The following is a 15,899-nucleotide window of genomic DNA, read 5'->3' on the forward strand; positions in this document are numbered from 1 at the left end:
TTAAAGATCATAGGAAGTCATTAACGCAGGTAAAATGAAAGAAGCATTTTAATAAAATGCACTGAAGAAAAAACTGGAGGTAGGGAGGTCAGTTTGGAGGCCATCAAAATAAACTATTTAAGAGATGCTGATGTCTTAGATTGGTGTGTTGGCACTGAAGATATATAAGTGATACAAACTCAATAAGTCTTGATAAATGACTGGATGTAGTTGATGTAGTGGGGGGAAAAAAAAACAAAGAAGGGTCATAAGCAACACTCAGATTTCTGGTTTCAGCGAAAGTGGATTCTGACGCCAACTACTTAAATTGACCAGGTTTCACAAATTTACTTTTGAACATGCTGAGTTTGAGAAACTTCTGAGATATTCAAAGTTGTTGGTTATACAGGTAATAGAGCCAATGCTTGGGAGTCATCAGTATATGCACAGGTAGTAATGGAAGTCACTGAAGTAAAGGAAATTTCTGGCATAAATACACAGAACAAAAAGAGAATAAAGTTGAATACAGAGAGCTGACTAACACCACCACATAAAGAACAAGTACAGGAAAGGAAGAACTACAAACAAAACTAGGAAATAGCAGCAAAGTGGTAGAAAGAAAATCAAGAGAGTAAGGTATCTCTGAAGTCATATCATATTATAGAAGAGCATTAGAATCATTTTTAAAAAACTTTCCCCTTAAAATATTCAGTTACCTAAACCAACAACATTATTTGTGTAGAAATTACAATCCTAACAACCACAAACATCAAAACCTAGAAATATGGATATCCCTTAATAACTCTGTATCTGCCTGAGGTACAAGCTTAAAACAGTATTTCAGAAAATTTAAACAATTAACAATTTCTAAGATTCTTCATATTAGGCTTGCCAATACATAAATGATAGTATTATACGAATTCAAAACAAGGAATAATTATTAGAAAACAAAATCAGTGCTGTATCCCCATTATGTACTAGACCTGTAAGAAATACTGTCAAAACTGTGAATATTGTTACTTGATCTTATTGCCAAATTTAGATCTGTGTACTTTAAAAACAAATGCTTTCAACCTATTTTGAGGGACATATATGTACAGTGCAGAATACACAGAATAAAAGACTGTTTCATTAACTCCAAAAAGTCTGTAATACTCTACTCAGGAATGTTAACACAAATCTCTAACTAATATAATTCCAAAAAGAATCTCTTTTGCCCTTAGCTATAAAAAAATGCTAACTATAATGTTCAGAAAAGGGAAAAGAATAAAGTATCATCAAAGATAAATACTTCCATTTTCTGAAAGTTTTTCCCCACTGGGAGTTTTCACATCTTTTGTGGTAAGTCTAGGGAGGTGTTATGTTGGGGAATAAAACATTGTTTTTCTAAAACTATCATGAGAACAAGATTGGCACAGTATTATAAGATTAGAGCTAGAGGAATTTTCCACTAAAGTAGGTATTTTAAGGCTTAGCAATTATAAGAAATACAAGACTTATGAGTAAAATCCCACTTTTAGAATGGGTATCAAGAATTTAGCAGTATTGGATAAACCATGAAACCCTTAAATAACCAACAAGTACATGATTGGCCTCCATATTTTTACTATCTTATTTCGCTATCTTATTCTCCCCCATCATTACTCCCACTCCTCATAACAGCCCCTTACTCTGTGTAGGTTTTCTCTTTCCTCTTCCTTTACACGAGCGCACGTGCATACACACACACACACACACACACACACACACACACAACTAAAGGTCAAAATCAAAAACTCTCAGACGCTATTCAAACTATGATATATATTAATTGTAGGAAATGAAAAATATAAATCAATTATCTCCAGTAATCCCACCAACCCAGAGATAATTGCCAATACATTTTACAACATAGTAGTTCTTAACCTTTTATACTCAGCTCCCTTTGAAAATCTATTGAAAAGATCTGTCCCAGATAAACAATAAATTATTTTACATAAATATTAGTTCATCAATAGATTTCAAGTTATAAACACCTGATCTATGTTATGAGACTTTGTTTTGTATCATACTTTGTAATATGTTCACCCTCTCCCCATTTAACATAAACAGGTAACTATTATCCTATATAATTAATAGTTTTCTACATCATCAGTTTAATGTCTACATTATAACTATACTATATTAATTTTTGGCATATTAAATAGAGTGAATTAACCTAAAGAGATAAAATATGACAACTATCTCACCATATATACCCAGTTGCTCAAATTTTACTACCTGAGGGATAGACAAAACAAATCCAGAAAACATTCTTCCAGATGTAAGTCACTGTACTTGGTAAAAACAGCTAAAATTATATGCGCTTCATTTTTATCTTAATGTGTGTGGGCGCCTGGATGGCTCAGTCATTAAGCATCTGACTTTGGCTCAGGTCATCATTTGTGATATCGGCTCCATATCACCATTTGTGAGATCGAGCCCCGCTTTGAGTGAACCCCACTTTTCTCTTTCTCTTTCTCTCTCTCTCTCTCTCTCCATCTGCCCCTCCTAGATTCTCTCTCTGCCCCTTGCTCACTTGTGCCCTCTCTCTCAAAAAAAAAAGAAAAAAATGTATCACCCAAACAGCCAAGCATACTACCTTGCATCTCACAACTATTCAAAACGTATTTGATAAAACATCCATTTTATTTTTTTCAGAAAAGTCTTCAACTAAGCAATATGAAAAATGTCTATGTATTTATTAAGAGTAAATAGGAACCACAAAAAATTTACACATGAATGTTCCTAATATGTTCACATAGGCCAAAAAGTAGAAACACCCCAAATGTCCATCCTGTGATATTATCCAGGCAGGCTACAACACAGATAAATCTTGCAGACATAATGCTAAACGAAAGAAGCCAGACCAAAAGGCCACATATAGTATGACTTCATTTATATGCATTACCCAACATAGGCAAATCTACAAAAACACATAGCAGAGTACTGGTTGCTAAAGCTAAGGGGAAGGCGAAAATAAGGACTGGCCGTTTCCTGGGTATGGGGTTTCCCTTTTTTTTTTTTTTTTTTTGGTGGAGAGTAGTTCTGGAACTAGATAGTGGTCATGGCTATACAACACTGTGTAAGTAAGTACTATGAACCACTGAATTGCACACTTTTAAACATCATGAACCATTTGAACTATATCTCAAAACTCTCTAAAAAAGAGATTAAATATGGAATAGCAAGTTCAGATTAGTGATCAATATCCAAGGAAATATAATACATAAAATGCACTTAAAAATGATACTGCACAAAATAGTTACATAATTTCTCTTTCATGAATATAAAAACTTTAGATTTTGTTGGAACTGAAGATTATAAGAACAAAAGTTATTTTCCCATACTGCAGCCAAAGTAAAGACAGCTGAGGAGATTCTGTGAAATCTAAAGCCACTGAAGTGGAAGTTACTTTGCAAAAAGAACTATGTTAAACAAACAAAAAAATCCAGTTACTGGTACTGTCCAGTTACTTGGGAGTCAAAATAAGCTAAATCAAACCCTGAATCAAACATCTTACATTCTACCCATACTAGGCAAATTAACATTAACATAAGGTAAATCAACATATGTTGATAAAATCAACCAATTAATATCTGTCTTATCTCACACAAGTCACTAAACTTCACTGTACCTCAGTTTGCTCATTTGTAAAATGAATATAAAGAAACATTTCCCTCATAAGGGTGTTGGGAAAATTAACTGAATTAACATATAAGGAAAGTACTGTTAAGAGTGTATGGTACATAATAAATATTATGTAAATTTTAGCTAATAATATTTACAACATAGATAAAAGTTCACAAATCCACAAGGAAACAATTCAGTCCACAAAATGTACCAGTGTCTCAATTACTTTTAAATGATCATTTTTTGATATTCATGTCATTTGCAAGATCCATTAACCAGAAGAACCACAGTTAGAATACTGTATGCCTTACACCATTTGGTAAAATACAGAATATACTAATACAAAAATACGACATCTTGAGAAGGAATAGATTTCTTTAGAAACAAGTCCCAAGACGACTTGTTTCTCTTCAACTACCAAAAGATACCTTTCGTCTTTAGTCTGTAATTCTCACCTACAAAGAATTTCGCTGATTGTTTTGGTTTGATCCCTGACCAACAAACCGAAGAAATTTCTGGTGACTCAGTGGTTCTCAAAACATAAGTGCAATCAAACAAGAACTACTGGTTTTAAAACAATGGTTATAAAGTTCTATTTAGAAAAAAGTTGCGACATCGTAAATCTTGCATGAAAATGGTTTCTGAATAAATTATTCACTTTCTAAACTTACATAGGTTCTATTCAATTTCCAATGAAAGAGTTTAAGAATCAAGTGACAAATAAAGGTTTGAACTTCTCTGTATATTAGCTCAAAAACAACAGATCTGAGATAATAAGAATTTGAGATATAGTATCTTTTAAAAGTGAGGCCTCTCTTTTTCACAGTAAGTGAAGTGTAAAAAGGAGAGTTATCTGGGGCGCCTGGGTGGCTCAGTCGGTTAAACGTCCAACTTCAGCTCAGGTCATGATCTCGCGGTCCGTGAGTTCGAGCCCCACGTCGGGCTCTGTGCTGACAGCTCAGAGCCTGGAGCCTGTTTCAGATTCTGTGTCTCCCTCTCTCTCTGACCCTCCCCCGTTCATGCTCTGTCGCTTCCTGTCTCAAAAGTAAATAAATGTTAAAAAAATTAAAAAAAAAAAAAAAAGGAGAGTTATCTGAAATCAGATGGGAAGTTGTAACACCACACACGAATGGCTGTGGCTCATACGGAGGTAAGTTGGTAGATGCGTGACATGTATATTTTGTGTATTCCTCCGTGGTTCAGTTGAGCTGGATAGTTTTCTATGTTTGCTTAGTGTTTCTGATGAACAAAATTGTGCATAAGCAAACATAAAATTTGTGTTATGGTCAAATTATTCCCTAATATATCAACTGGGACAAATTTTAGTTTTCAAAAACAAGTATTATAGCAGAACTGACTATTAGAGAATGTTGGCTCTTAAGGAAAAGAATCATAGTCACATTTAATCCAAATAAAGAATAAGGGCAGCTGGTAGTCTCAGAGGAACATACAACTCTTGATCCTGGGGTTATGAGTTTGAGCCCCATGTTGGATGCAGAGAGTGCTTAAATAAATAAAAATAAAAAATAAAGAAATTATGGGTCACCAAAGCAGTTACAATGAGCAGTTCTGTACATCACTGAAAGGGAGAAAAGCAGAGAACGCTATTGATACTAGCCATTCTCTTTAAAACATAAAAGCTGAAGTAATATTAACAAAGCAGCACACCAGAATACAAAACTGTATGTCTATTATGCTCACAGTTAAACAAATAAAAAGCCTAAAGGGGCACCTGGGTGGCTCAATCGGTTAAGCGTCCGACTTCAGCTCAGGTCATGATCTCACAGCTTGTGAGTTTGAACCCCACATCAGGCTCTGTGCTGACAGCTCAGAGCCTGGAACCTACTTCGGATTCTGAGTCTCCCCTCTCTCTGCCCCTCCCATTCTCATTCTCTGTCTCTGTCTCTCAATAAAAAATAAACATTAAAAAAAATTTTTTTTTAAAGCTACATAAATGAAACCTAAAATTAAGGTTACTAGAAAGGAGGATGACTTAGAAGCACTTATGACTTGGCATAATTACTTAATAAAGTAATTAATACTGAATTAAATATATTTGTGAAAACAAAACAACCAGTTAATTACTATGTGAGAATAAAACTTAGTATTTGTCTTAGCTTGTTTCCCATGTTTTTTAATCAGAACCATTCTTGATGGTTGAATTACTTAAATAAAAATGGTAAATTATACACCCTGATTAATCCTACCCATTGCAAGTCATTTTAGAAGTGTCTTTTTTTTTGAAGTGTATGACAGTTTTATTTAGATATCATATTGAGCAGACTATCTATAAGCACACATCTAATAATCTGTCTTGCCTTTGAAAAAAAATCCTTGTTTTAACCAACGCACTATGAACTTAACCAAGTAAGCATATTAACAAAGTCACACATTGAAAAAAAAAAAAAAGCCTACAAATACATGCACTGACACTAATCCATCTTTCCTAAACCTTGAATTTCAGAAATTTCATTATCTCCATCTCCAAATAGTTTCTAAAGATGTTTCAAAAAGGAAATTAGTCAGGGGGCACCTGGGTGGCTCCGTCGATTAAGCAGCTGACTTTGGCCCTGGTCATGATCTCACGGTTCCTGAGGCTCTGTGCTGACAGCTCAGAGTCTGGAGCCTGTTTCAGATTCTGTATCTATCTTTCTCTCTCTCTCTCTCTCTCTCTCTCTCTCTCTCTCTCTCTCTCTCTCCCCCCCCCCCCTCTCTCTCTCTCTCCCCCCCCCCCTCTCTCTCTCTCTCTCTGCCCCTCCCCTGCTCGTACTCTGTCACACTCCCTCTCTCTCTCTTTCAAGAACAAAAAAAAAGGGGGGGGTGAGGAAAACACTTAAAAAAAAAAGGAAATTAGTATCAGTTTTTAAGAGATGCTCTAGATAAACAAGTTGATTCAGTAAAATAAGCCTAACTAGATTGAGTGTATAACAAACTCAGTGCTCAAAAAGTACATTCTTGATATTTGTAAGAAAAAATTACATATTAAACTCATAATTTGTAACAGCACACATACAAACTAGTCTTGTGGGTTCTTGTATCTAATGATTTTCTAAGTGTATTCATTTTGAAAAAGAGAGAGAGAGAGAATGAATGAATGAATGAATCCCAAGCAGGCTCTGCACTGTCATCACAGAGCCCTACATGAGGGTCGAACTCACAAACCCCTACGTGAGGCTCAAACTCACAAACCCATGAGATAATGACCTGAGCTAAAATCAAGAGATGGATGCTTACCCAACAACCGAGCCACCCAGGCGTCCCTGTAATGATCTTTTAAGAGTTTGTCTAGCTGTGTACAGGAGATGAGTTATTTGATGTACTGAAAATATTTTCTAACATATGAGGTCAAATTTCTAATCTTTAGCCATTCTTCCTTTTTTTAAATCCTCATTAGTCGGCAGACACAAATCACCAAGGAACATCCATTCCCTAGTCATTGCTACAACTTGCTGACAAATTAATGAAAGTAACGAACTATTGATGCACAATTTAACAAATTCCTCTAGATAAGGAATTGATAATTTCAGATACAGATCTTGAGTTTTATGTTTAGTTTTATTTTTTTAGTATTTTTTTCTTTTTAGACAGTATTCAAACAACGCGTTGCTGTAAGTCAGTGAATAATGACTAGAAGCTTTTAAGAATGTATGTTTTATAACAATATTAAACAGGGCTAAACCTTTGAAAGCTGAAAAGTAACAAAACATGCTCTAGGTAACAAAAATAACAAAAGTACCAATACAGGAATAGGTCCCAAGTAAAATGATCTAAAAAGCTTACAATAAACACATACATGATGGAAAACCAATTTTCTTCCTGATTTAACACAATGATACATAAAGTTTTTGATGAGTATTTATAAGAAAATTATTCCCTTGTTGATTCTACTTAACACTAACCTGAAAAGTATCAATTATAATTCAATGTTTATTATTTAATAAATAAATACTTATACATTTGTTACGTTACTGAAGTTTATCTTTATTCCCCAAACCAAAAACTAATGGTAAATTTTTTTTTGGTTTGAGGTAGCCTGAAAATACGCCAAATCAGAGCTATTTGGCAATAATTTCTGGCAAAAGAAAAGATTTCCAGTTTAAGCTATTCATGTTAAGTAGAAATTATTAAGCCATGTATAAATGTTAGAAGCTTAGAGGCACCTGGGTGGCTCAGTTGGTTAAGTGTCTGACTCTTGATTTCGGCTCAGGTCATGATCTCACAGTTCATGAGTTCAGGCCCTGCATCAGGCTCTGTGCTGGCAGTGCAGAGCCTATTTGGGATTTTCTCTCTCTCCCTCTCTCTTTTTGCCCCTACCCTGCTCATGCTCTTGTGCGTGCTCTCTCTCTAAAAATAAATATTTTTTTTAAAATGTCAGAAGCTAAAAGGAATCACAGGTTTCATTATACCTAAATCAAAATTACTCAGAAATGAAAATTAAAGAAGCAGTAACAAATATAGTTCACCTGAGACAGTTTCAGACCTACTTAATTCAATTACTGATTATCTTGGCCTTACTCCTTTCTACCACTAATAGATATTATGGCCCATAGTAAAACTTAAAAATTAAATTTTAGGGGTGCCTAGATGGCTCAGTCAGTTGAGCACTGAACTCTTGATTTCAGCTCCGGTCCTGATCTCATGGTTTGTGAGTTTGAGCCCCGTGTGAGGCTCCTTGCTGATAGCACAGACATGGAAACCTGCTTGGGATTCTCTCGCTCTCCCTCTCTCTATGCCACCCCCACATCACACTCACATGCTCTCTCTCTCTCAAAACAAATAAACAAAAAAAAATTTTATTTATTCAATTTGTGTATTTATTTATATGTATTAAAATTAAAGTTCCTCTTAACCAATGTTTTATTTTAGATGGAATGTAATAACCAAAACTTTCAACAAAATACTTTAAACTTTAACATACAAATAGAGGAAATAAAAGGTTTTATATGTATGAATTTAAGTAGATGGTACAAGCACGTGTGTTCTGAAGTCAGGTTGTCGGAGTTCAAATCTAGACTCTACTGTTCACTAGCTTTGTACCCCTGTGAAATTATTCTACCTCTTGAACCCTACTTCCCTCATCTACAAAACGAACGTAAATACTGTACCTACTGTACCTATCTTTTAAGATAATTGTCAGAATTGAATGCGAGATTTCTATGTAAAGCACCTTGGACATTATAAACACTTGATAAGGTCTACCATGACTCTATGATTGTTTGCACATGTATGACCACATCTTCTGTAATCTTTACGACTTCAACAGGGAAAAAGGAAGCTAATAGCCCAAGAATCTCCATTAAACAACTTCTCGTATCTAATTCTGCTTTTCTTCCTATACAGGTACGTATACACTCAAACACATTTTCTGGTAAAAGCAATGTTCATTGTGCAGAGGACTTGGTATGGTCTGAATGTTTTAAGATCCCCCCAAATTTGTATGTTGAAATCCTCATTTACATGGTAATATTAGGAAAGTGGGGTCTTTTCGCAAGTGCTTAGGTCACAAAGGTGGAGACTCCATGGATGGAATTAGTTCTCCGATAAAAGAGACCTGAGAGAGCTCCTGGGCTCCTTCTACCACACTAAGGACAAGACAAGTAGTTGTTAGTCTGCAACCCAGAAGAGGGCCTTCACCAGAACCTGACCTTGCTGGCTCTCTGATCTCTTACTTCCAGCCTCCGGAACTATGAGAAAAGTAGTTTCTGTTTAAGCCATCCTTTCTATGGTGTTTTATTATGGCAGTCCAAGCTAATAAAGATAGTATAAGTATTTTCAATGTTCAAATATATAAGGGAAACTGATTCTAAGTTTTTATTTTGCTAATTTCATCAGTCCCATACAAATTCATGGTATGTACAGTTTTCCAAGACAGCAGGGTATCTCAGAATAAATCATGGTCAGACAGAAAGGACTATACTCCCACCTACAAATGTAATTTCTTAAGAGCATGATATTAAGGTTTCTTATTTTTCAACAAGGTGTTTGAAACAGTTCTAGTTAGTTAAGCCATGTGTAACTATATGTTGTAGGTCAAAACTTAAGGATTCTTACCTTTTATATCTGCCTGAAACTGTTCTAGATGGCTCCTGTAAAGTAAAAATAAAGACATCAGTTTGGGTGTGTGTGCAAGAACACAATTCCCGATTATATAAATCAGTTAATCATGTCTAATTTTGAAAGAAACTAATATGGAACAAATATCAATACTTTTAAAAATTCACAATGCTGGTCAGACTAAACAAGACTCTACATCTGATTTTTCAGACAAAACCATTCACTTTTTTAAAAGTGTATTTTTAATTTAGAAGATTTTTAAAACTCAGAAAATGGAAAAAGTAAGCACCATTCATCAATCAATCAACTTTTTTTTGGAAGCCAATAAGCATTAAGAACACAATTAGCGGGGCGCGCCTGGGTGGCTCAGTCGGTTAAGCATCCGACTTCGGCTCAGGTCATGATCTCACGGTCTGTGAGTTCGAGCCCCGCGTCAGACTCTGTGCTGACAGCTCAGAGCCTGGAGCCTGTTTCAGATTCTGTGTCTCCCTCTCTCTCTGCCCCTCCCCTGTTCACGCTCTGTCTCTCTCTGTCTCAAAAATAAATAAATGTCAAAAAAAAATTAAAAAAAAAAAGAACACAATTAGAATCATATACATCTCCCTCCACTTTTTTTTTTGCCCTCGATTAAAAAAAAATTCACCACATACATATAAAGATTAATGCCTATTTTCAAAGACACCTAAAAATAAAAAGTAAGAAAGTATAATCAGCATAAAAGCTGATGGTAAGCTATCTAAAAGAAAGGTTGCTGAAAGTTAACATTAACCATTGAGGTGGGGAAATTATTACCTTGCAAATAACCAGGCATTTTTCTGTTCAATCTTTTAATAACTCAGGCTCTTCAAATATTTTTTGCAATTTCATTTTAATAAAACCAGTCAAAATGAAATGAGTCGTTTTAAAAATTGTTAATTCTTTTCTTCTAGTTATCATTAAAAATCTCCAAGAGAGACTCTACAGTAAAGAACAAATGATGTTAAAATCAGAGAATAAGCTCCCTTTATAAAATGACTAGATTCCAGACTAAAACAGCAAATACTGATTGCATGGTACAATAAAGGACAGTATACAGTACAGCAAACCATATGGTTAACAGTAAGATTTAGATCCAAGTTCCAACCAGACAGGCTTAAGTAGCTATGAGACTATGGGTAAGTTGTGTTGTTGTTTTTTTTTTTTTGTTTGTTTGTTTATGTCTATTCGTTTTTGACAGAGACAGAGCATGAGCGGGGGAGGGGCAGAGAGAGAGGGAGACACAGAATCCGAAGCAGGCTCCAGGCTCTGAGCTGTCAGCACAAAGCCCAACAAGGAGCTCAAAGCTCAAGTCAGAGGCTTAACTGACTGAGCCATCCAGGCACCCCTATGGCTAAGTTTTTAAACTTCTATCAGTCTCAGTTTCTCATCTCTAAAATAGGAGTAACATTGTGTATTTTATTAGATTATTGGGGATTAAAGGACATGAATGAACAAAAATTTGCACAACTCCTTTACAATAAGCTTACAATTTATATTCCACAACTAAGACTTTTTTTAAGCAGGAATATGAAAAAATCTTTACTAACTTTTCTATGTGGAATTTCAGTAAATCTGTCTCAATTATTCCAAGTCAGTATATTCCCATTAGGAAAGCTTAAACTGCTTATTTGAATATGTTTACCTCAACTTTTCATGTATGGCATACGTCTTATTTTCTGAAAGACAGGGATTCCCACCTTTGAGTCTTTTTCCTCCAAAACCTCAGCTCAAATAATATACAATCAATATGTATGGACAATGTATGGAAATAACTCCCCTAATAATGTGACACTACAGAAAAGTACCTCTTTGGAATTTACCAGTTGCAGAAAATAACCAGGGGACAGACAGATACTAGAAGTGTCCATATGCATGAGTTTGACCCCTTACCAGGATTACCTCTGGAGAAGCCATGCTTTGACAGTTGGTTTAAAGATATTTTAACTCTCCTTTGGGCATCAGATGTTTTTACAAGAAGGGACTGTACCAAAGCTTAGCAAGTAAACTTTCTTGAAAGAGTCTTTTATCAGTTTGTCATTAAAGTGGCAGTTCCTAAAGACAGGGCAGAGTATTTGTACCTTATACGTCAAACATGTAAAACAAATCTTCTCTGAAAATATCTCTAACAAATAACAACAAAGAATATACTTTATAAAACCTAGTTTTAACATTATTTTTGAAACCAAAATAACTAGGTTAAAATGTTTAGTCACTGGTTATTTAGATAAAGTAAAAAGAAATACTAAGCTTATGTGTATCCATTTAAAGTACCTTTTATGGAATGTAGATGATAATGATTTCATATGAAACTTTTACCCCTAAAGTTTCACAAACAGTATTCAACATTTTTTATTAATCTTTCTCTTTATTTATTTATTTTGGGAGAGAGAAAGTATGAGCGGGGGAGGGGCAGACAGGGAGGGAAAGAGAATCCCAAGCAGGCTCAGCACTGTCAGTGCAGAGCCCGATGCAGGGCTCGAACTCAAGAATCACAAGACTGAGACCTGAGCTAAAATCAAGAGCCAGATGCTTAACCAACCATACCACTCGGGCACCTCACTCAACTAACATTTCATAAAGGTTTTCATTTATAAATTTCCCTAATCTTACTCTACATGAACTAAAACTAACACACAACATTAAATGATGTCTAAATATGCATTAGGAAAAAAATGCTAATAATGCCATAGATTCCAAAACAACACTTTTCTCTCATTTTGGTTATAATTGAAATATTTTAAAAGATGACATCAGCTTGATTATCCAGACTACCTTTCACTGAAATGGAGTAAGCAGAATTGCTAAATGAGAATAGCCTTTACTGGATTTACTGATTTGTGGGTTACTGATAGATTGATTGAAATGATAGGAACAAGATTACAATAAATAATATTTCTGAAGTTTAACATAATCATTTTCCTTAATACTTTTGGTAAAACTCTGACTAATAACAGATTTAGAGTAGAATTTTAACAAATGTAGAAATGTGAAATGAAGATTGTTTTCAGCAACAGTATGGTGGCATTATACTAATTTTATATTTTGACCCAATTATAAATGACTTAAAGTCAGGATCAAACAAGTTTCCAGTTAAGTATACTAACAGAAGTTGTATAATATTGGTTTTCTATATTTCTTGCAGCATTTTTTTTAACAACTAGTCACTTGAAACATATCTCAATTAAGTTTCACACAGTATTTTCTAAATTATTTTATGTTTATTTTTGAGAGGCAGACAGAAACAGAGCATGAGTGGGGGAAGGGCAGAGAGAGAGAGAGACACAGAATCTGAAGCAGGCTCCAGGCTCTGAGCTGTCAGCACAGAGCCCAATGCGGGCCTCGAACCCACGAACCGTCGGTGAGCCAAAGTCGGACACTCAACTGACTGAGCTACGCAGGCACCCCTCACACAGTATTTTCTATGCAGCTAGTTTGGTGCAATTGATAAAATCATAACCTGATCAAATTGTTCCATGTTCATGTCCAAGATCTGTAAACAATTAGAATTTAAGCTTATTTCTATATATCTATTTTTTCAATAGTTAGATTCTGAAATAGAACACACTTAAACTTATCATTATTACTTTTTTGTTGTTGATATTGTTACAGTGAGACAGAATGAAAGCGAGACACAGAGGGAGAGAGAGAATCTTAGGCAGGCTCCATGCTCAGTGCAGAGCCCGACACAGGGCTCAAACCCACGACCCTGGGATCAAGACCTGAGCCAAAATCAAGAATCAGATGCTCAACCAACTGAGCCACCCAAGCACCCAAAGCTTATTCTTTATTGGTAGATTTAAATAGGGTCTTTTATTAGATTACACATTTTGTAGCTAAATGTTACTTCACAGTAATTCTAGCAATCAAATTACATTCCTTCATAATGGAATGTTTCTCAAAATGGATAGACTATATTTGTATGAGAACTAGTATAGAAGAAGAAATTGGGAGGAGTGGTAGCCTGCTTCTCGTGTGTGTATTCAAGACGGACAATTACAGATGCAGTTTAAAGTAATCTCTAAAACTCTTGCCAAAAAGAGAAAATATTAGAAAAAAACAAAATCAAGAGCAGGGATCCTCTTTTATAATTTAAAAATTACAATTTTTTTTTTAATGTTTATTTATCTTTGAGAGACAGAGAGAGAGAGAGAGAGTGCAAGCCAGGGAAAGGTAGAGAAGGAGAGGGAGACAGAGGATCCAAAGCTGGCTTTGCACTGACAGCAGAGAGCCCAATGCAGGGCTTGAACTCATGAACCATGAGAACATGACCTGAACCAAAGTCAGATGCTCAACCACTGAGCCACCCAGGCACCCTTAAAATTATAATAATTTTAAGAAGGAAAATGCTTGATGTTTTTTACACATTAATACTCTATGCAAATGTAAACTTCACCTCAGATTTGTTAACTAGAAGCCTCTATATTTCTGTGGCAACAAAGAACAACTCAATAATTACTATACCTATTAAAGTTGACAATTCCAGTCTAAATGGGGGGAAGGGTGTGGAGGAGAAATACCAGTATCACTGAAATGACTTGTGAAAAAACAACTGCTAAGACTGACATTGGTCTTAAAAGTTTCAAAGACTATGTAATTAGACCTTCCGGTAACCTCAAAGCCTGTTACACAACTGATTTAAAATAATACTTTGTCTGAAATAATCTTCCTTGCAATGGGATGGTTTATATTACTACAGGGAAGGAGAAAGACCTATATAGAGCTTAGAAAATGTTGGCAAGGCACCAACTGTTTGTGTAAGTTTAAATAAGACATTCTTGCTTCAGTTAAGCTTAGAATGGTCACTAAGGAAATCCCACGAATTGTCTTTACAGGTGCACTGGCAGATCAGAACTTGTAAAGTATAAGCAAATATAAAAGCATGTGTGAAATATGATCAGAGAAATACAAGCCCAACTAAATATAACAAAATAATACTAAAGTTATTCAAACAAACTAATTAATGACAAAGCCATAGCTCTCAATAAAATTATGGCATAACACGCTAACTGGCCCTCAGGACTAAATTAAAGCAGCTATACTTGTATATGTAATGTAGCAAGATACACTGCTGAGGATGAATGCAGAACAAAGTATCGGTAATGTATAATTGATAAAACAGTAAGAAAAATGAGAAAACAAGAACTTTATCAAATTAACAAAGATTAAAACAGGAAAAACTCATCATTCCCCTTCTTTTTCTGAATGATTCAGTCCTAAAGCCATTACATAGGGCAGAGCTAGATAGGGAGGAAACAGTGCCCCAAACCAGGCAATCAGAAGACTGGAGCCCTACATGAAGAAGAACAGTCTCCAAGGAGAAGCAACCCAGCATGAGGTCTCAGAGTCTGAACATGAACAAAGAAAGATCCTAGGAAGGGCAGCCTATCACAGGATGACAGAAGCTAAGCAGGGTAAGGAAGGAATCCTGGGGAGTGGAAGAGGAGGGGTGATCTAGGGCAGCGAGTCACAACTCAAGCAGGGTAGAGAGGGCATACAGGATGCCCAAGCCTAAAGAGTGTCAGCAGAGTGTTCATGCACAAGGAAAGCCAACATGGGATATCAGCAGAACCCACTTGTGGTGAGGAGGGCATAAATACAGGCGAAGGGTGGCAATGAGAGATAGGTTACATACAAGGGATTGAACAAATAAGAAAACATTACAGATAATGGGAAGCAAGTTTCTCGATGTTTGTTTCTCACAAAAGAGAGTTACAAATACTAGAATAAAACCCTATGAGATTAGAATTGAAAGTTATCAGTATAAATTCATTTCAGTATCTACCCAGATAGGTGTAGGTAGGTAGGCAGACAGAAGACAAAATAGATATGTACACATATGTATGTATATATAGATATACACATATTTTGTAGGTCTATACTCAGAGAGGGACCAGGAATGGTGACACTTCAATAACATAAACATACCTACAGTGCATATCTTGGCTTCAAAATATTTTCCAGTAAAAGGAATCAGAGCTCCTTGGCTTCTTAAAGAAATAGCTGCTTCTAAGGTTGGTGTAGAAAAGTTAAAGATGAGCCTGTAATATCATATTATGCCAAGGAAGTATTCCAATTCCAAGAATGGAGAAGTGGCAAAGGATACAAAAGTTCAAATGAGCTCCCAGTGGCAAAATATGGGATTATTTGATCAAAATAAATGATGGTGTGACAGGCAGAATAACGACCCTCAAAAACGT

General features: G+C 35.4%; 1 protein-coding gene across 1 annotated transcript in view; it reads right to left on the bottom strand.

The window, feature by feature from the left end:
• The window catches only part of PAWR (pro-apoptotic WT1 regulator), a 125,958-nt gene that overhangs the window by 17,546 nt on the left and 92,513 nt on the right, over positions 1-15,899 (bottom strand). The window contains exon 3 of the mRNA XM_030323301.2: positions 9,682-9,716. Within this exon, the coding sequence (XP_030179161.1) occupies positions 9,682-9,716 (35 nt within the window). The remainder of the gene's footprint in view (positions 1-9,681; positions 9,717-15,899) is intronic.

This window comes from Lynx canadensis, chromosome B4 (assembly GCF_007474595.2).
Source record: "Lynx canadensis isolate LIC74 chromosome B4, mLynCan4.pri.v2, whole genome shotgun sequence".
NCBI classification, from domain to species: domain Eukaryota; kingdom Metazoa; phylum Chordata; class Mammalia; order Carnivora; family Felidae; genus Lynx; species Lynx canadensis.